The following is a 5138-nucleotide window of genomic DNA, read 5'->3' as shown; positions in this document are numbered from 1 at the left end:
TAATAATAATAATAAATTCCTCACCTCGGAATGCCAGAAAAGGATGCGATGCTATGCATTCTTTGCTTTCCCTAGGTTACCCCTGAATTCCTTAGAGACAGTAGCAAAAGCATTCTGTGTATCAATTTGCCAATTTGCCAAATTGGAAAGAGAAACGTTGTAACATTCGCATTGTAGAATTCATCCGCAAAGGAAAAAAGTGCTCTTTGCAGCATTCCCCCTTTGCTGGAAGCGAGGAAATGAAAGGGAAAGTGAATGAGCAGCTAGCCACATTCTATCTAATATATATCTACCTGAAGCAAAAACCATGCGCATAGACTGCCAAAAATAATTTTAACATTTTTTTTAAAAGGGAAAGCTCCCTGGTGGAGAGCGGAGGCTTGCTCTGTCCCTCTGACCTGCCCTGAATTGATCCTTCCTCCTGCTTACATTCTATCTATACAGTATATCTATTGCAAAAACATGCACATTTTTTGTCAAAAATAATTTTTAAAATTAAAAAGGGGGGGGGGGGAAGCTGCCTGGTGTGAGCTCTGTTCATGCCCTCCCTCTGACCTGCCCTGAATTGACCCTTCCTCCGGCCTCTTCCTTCGCCTCCTCCTGCTCCATTGTAGAATGCCCTCAATGGCCCCCTTCTTCCCCCCGGCTCCTTCATCCTCCTCCTTCTCCTCCTCCGTCACTTTCTCCAATCCCCCCCTCTGACCTCCCTCTGACTGCCTTTTGCAGGCCCCGTTAGTCACCCCGATTCCCCCTTTTTGCCTCCTGTCACTCTTTCCCTCCTTTTTGCATCCTTCCTCTGGCTCCTTCCTCCTCCTCCTCCTTCGCCCCGATGAAGGGTGGGAATGTCCTGCCCACTGCTCTCCCTCTGACCTAAATCTCTCCCCTGAACTGGCCCCGATCATGATCGGGGGAAATTTCATATTGGTGGAACCCGGGTTTTTTCAAAACAGAGTCCGCTTTTGCCCCGATTGCAAATGACCTGTGCTAACGGGCATTTGCCACGAAACGTTTGTGCATGCCTCGAAATGAATTTGGAGAGATTCGGGGCCAATAAGAATGTCACATGCAAGAATCAATTCCTGATCTGGGGTAAAGTGTAGTCTGAATGGCCCCATAGTCAGACACACATTCTAGACTTTAGGAGAGCTGATTTCAATAAATTTAGAGAAATACTGGGGGTAATCCCATGGTCGGGTATTCTAAAAGAGGAGTTCAAGACAGATGGGAGTTTCTCAAAAGGGAGATACTGAAGGCACAAATTAAAACAGTTCCAGTCAGGAAGAAAAATAGGAGGTGTCTCAAGAAACCAGGATGGATGACTAATGAACTTTCAACTGAGCTATATTTTAAATGGGACAAACATTTGTTCTTACTTGATGTCATTGTGCCTTTGCTAGAGACTGCCAATAGGCAAGCAGAAAAAAATTAGAAACATGGTTTTTCACTGCAGAATTCTGCTAAAATTATTCTGGAATTGCTCTGAAATCCTGCAGGTACTCTGCCCAGCAGCTGGCTGGCTCCAGGATTGGAGTCTTCTCCTATGGCTCTGGATTAGCAGCTAGCATGTTCTCCCTGAAGGTGTCCCAAAATTCTGATGCAGGTGAGTTCATCCTGTTGTGGAGATCCATTTTTCCTCTTCCCAAATATTTAAAAATATTTTAAGGTGGGTAACAAAGATCATAAAGATTATGGAAACCAAGCTGTATGAAGAATGGTTGACCTGTGCTCCCTTAAATGGCTGAGGGAGTTGTGTATGTTCAACTTGACAAAGTGATACAAAAGCCAGATATTTGGGCTTTCTTTCAGCTACCTGGTCTGTTATGAGTGGTGAGCTTATTTCCTTCCGCTTCAAAGGATAGGACCCAAACTAGGGATCAGAATTACAAGAGGTTTCTACTAAACATTAGAACAAACTTGGTAGTGATAATTGCTGTTCAGTACTGGAAAAGACTGGTTCAGAAGGTGGTGAATGCCACTAGAGGTTTTTTAACAGAGGATAGATGGCCATCTATCAGGGATACTTTGACTGTACACTTCCTTGTACACTGTACAATTCCTTGGACTAGGTGATAGAATCCAAAGACATAGACATGTTACTCTGGAAAACCAGTGGGAAAGGGATCTTGTAGCACATTTGAGACTAACTGAATGAGATAAACTGGTAGCATGAGCTTGCACCTACTTCCTGTTCCCCGTACATGTGAGGAGGTAGGCTTAAGTCTATGAAAGATCATGCTACCAACTTCTCTCTTTCAATTAGTCTCAAAGGCTACAAGATCCCTTTGCATATTGGACCAGATGGCTATTCTGGATCCTCCACAGCACACAAACCTACTCACACATTTTTTGTTCTGGAAGAAACACATTTTACAGACACTGGGGCTAGATTTCAAATGATTTATTAAAATTTTTTAAATATTTTAAAAAAAGTATTATGGGGCAAGAGATTTCTGGGAACCACCGCCATGTACACAAACAAACACTCCTGCACTCCCAGGATTAAAAAAGCTTTTTAAAAAATACAGTAAACATTCATTTGTAAGACAATATGATGTAATAAGTATAATGATAGATCAAAATTTAGAAGATACAGGTTGAGGTTCTCACTGAGCCATGGGTGTCACAGGGTGTCCTTGAGCCCCCTTTTCTGTCTCACAGGGTTTTTGAAAGGATAAAGTGGAGAGAGTAGGAGAACTATGGATAATACCCTGAGCTCATTGGAGGAAACACCCAGCTTCCTCCCTTGTATTGAAAAGGGATACAAGTGAATGGATGCTACCTCAAAAATGATAAAACATGAAGATTAGCATGAGGTTGTGGCTGCTGGGATCCTCCCACACACTGGTAATCATCCCAGACCACCAATATTCTTTGGGCTCCAAGCACTGCTGCCAGGCTGTTGGCTGCCAGCTTGTCATGTGGGATGGCAGCTCCTTCAAGGTGACTTTCATAAATCACAATCAATAGCATGCTCATAGTCGCATACACAATCTCTTCCCTTCTCCTCCTCTCTTTTCAATACAAGTGAGGAGACTGGGTATCCACTGCTACTTATGGCATTCTCTCCCATGTTCTGCCTTTGAGATCTGTCCATCAGAACCAGAGGCCTGTTAGAGTTAGGAAACTCTAGCAGTAGCTCAGACATGGGAAAAATATTGGCATGGATTGGTTGGAGACATCCCCCAAGAATAGGGTTGCCATAATTTGCTACCACCAAACCGGAACAAACATAGAAAAAATGTAGGACAAAATTTTCCTGAAAATGTAGGACATTCAATAAAAATAGAGGACACAACCAACTAGGAGTCAAAATTACTTTTTTTAAAAGGCGCACAACAGTAGAATTCAAAGATATGGAGATGTCATACAGTCGGCCCCTTATACACTGATTTTTTTATACATGGATTCAAGCATACACGGTTTGAAAATGTACCAAAAAAGTATAAATTTACCTTGATTTTCAATTTTTTTATAAGGGACACCATTGTGCTATGTCATTATATTTAATGGGACTTGAGCATACATGGATTTTGTTATACACGGGGGATCTTGGAACCAAACCCAAGCGTATAACAAGGGTCCACTGTACTTGAGTCCTGACTGAATGATGCATCTGAGGAAATATACTTGTCTAAGAAAGCTTATGCTGCCTAGTTGCTGCTGCTCTGCTGGAGCCTGGAGGAGCCTCGACCGCGGTGCTGCCTCCAAGGCTTCACCGAGGCAGAGAGTAAGGAGAATAGTCCTCACAGACATTTTGCCTTCTTTGTAATACAGCCTATGGAGAGAATTTTGTATGTGATAATATGGGATGGACAAGGGTCATGAGACAGGTAGGCACAGTGTGGAGGACAGAGAGAGAGGCATGCCTACACTTCTCAGGGAATATCTCTGAGGATAGGACAACCTCTGAGCATGGGACAACCTCCTCTCTCTGTGGAGAAGAGTGGGGAGGGGGACCTGGCAAACAAGACCTGCCAGCTTGAAGCAACCACCTCCTCTGCTGTTTAGACCAATTTGAAGGCCATTTGCAAAATAAGGCACTAGGTTTGCAGTGATCATTTTCCTTTATCTGAAGAAGCTTCTGGGAGGGTATTATGAAGTAGCTTTCCCAGTTGGTGACCTGCTGTATTTTGCATATCTGAAAAAGCTGGCAGAGGCAATAGCCCGGGCGGCTTTATTCACATTGTGTCAAAAAATAACAGTTGACTTGGGGAGGAAATTGTGCTGAGGTCTCTGGGAGGATATAAAATTTCCTTACTGTAAGGCTGGTGTCTCCTCTTTCTTTCAGGTTCTCCCCTGGAAAAACTGGTGTCCAGTCTTTCTGATCTGGAGGTTCGACTGAACTCTCGAAAATGTGTTGCCCCAGAGAAGTTTGCTGAGATCATGAAAGTGAGAGAGGATACTCATCATTTGGGTAAGCATAGAGAGGAAACAGAGCAGCCTTAGCTTTGCACTGCACACATGGAAAGGGACCCATGAAAAATGTACAGTAGCATGGAGATATCCTTGTCAAAAAGGAAATTATGTAAACTCTTGCAAAATGCTTGATTTCTGCATTTCTCATTCTAAATCATTCAAATTTGTTCACCAGTCTGCATTTGTCTATATGAGAAAAATGTATTAGTCTCAATCCATGATATTTTCTACTAGTAGTCTGGTACCATCTACATATCTTAGACTGTTGATGTTCTTTCCTCTGTCTTTAGTCTTCCTTATTCTGAGTCTAAACCTATTCTTTGTATGATATCTTTTGCATATAGGTTGAACAAGTAGAGTACTAATATAAAGCCTTGCCTGACCCCCTTGTCAGTTGGAAACTATTCTGTTTCTCCATATTCTGTTCTAACAGTTGCCTCTTGTCCTAAGTAGACATTTCTCATCAGGATTATCAAATGCAGTGGCACTCCCATGTCTTTAAAAGCATTCCATAACTTTTCATGGAATGTTCTTTACTAAGGAACATCAAAGAAGAAAGTACAAAGGCAGGCTTGTTGCTGAAAATAAAGAAAACAAAAATAATGATCATGGAGGATCTACATATATTCAACCTAGACAATGAATAAATCACATAGTTAAAGATTTCCTGTACCTTGGATCAAACACCGATCAGAAAGGAGCCTGCAGTCAAGAAGAAGACT

At 42.3% G+C, this 5138-nt stretch overlaps 2 protein-coding genes across 2 annotated transcripts in view; one reads left to right on the top strand and one right to left on the bottom strand.

Annotated features, from left to right (window-relative positions):
• LOC121927999 (hydroxymethylglutaryl-CoA synthase, cytoplasmic-like) overlaps nt 1-4461 on the top strand; it is a 5411-nt gene extending 950 nt beyond the window's left edge. Inside the window, exons 2-3 of the mRNA XM_042462159.1 lie at nt 1494-1600; nt 4289-4461. Of these exons, the coding sequence (XP_042318093.1) occupies nt 1494-1600; nt 4289-4446 (265 nt within the window). The 3' untranslated portion in view covers nt 4447-4461. The remainder of the gene's footprint in view (nt 1-1493; nt 1601-4288) is intronic.
• LOC121927995 (hydroxymethylglutaryl-CoA synthase, mitochondrial-like) overlaps nt 1-5138 on the bottom strand; it is an 82257-nt gene that overhangs the window by 62186 nt on the left and 14933 nt on the right. The gene's annotated exons all lie outside the window — the stretch shown is intronic.

This window comes from Sceloporus undulatus, chromosome 4 (genome assembly GCF_019175285.1).
Source record: "Sceloporus undulatus isolate JIND9_A2432 ecotype Alabama chromosome 4, SceUnd_v1.1, whole genome shotgun sequence".
NCBI classification, from domain to species: domain Eukaryota; kingdom Metazoa; phylum Chordata; class Lepidosauria; order Squamata; family Phrynosomatidae; genus Sceloporus; species Sceloporus undulatus.
Note: the sequence above shows the minus strand (reverse complement) of the source record. Positions and strands in the feature narration are given on the sequence as shown.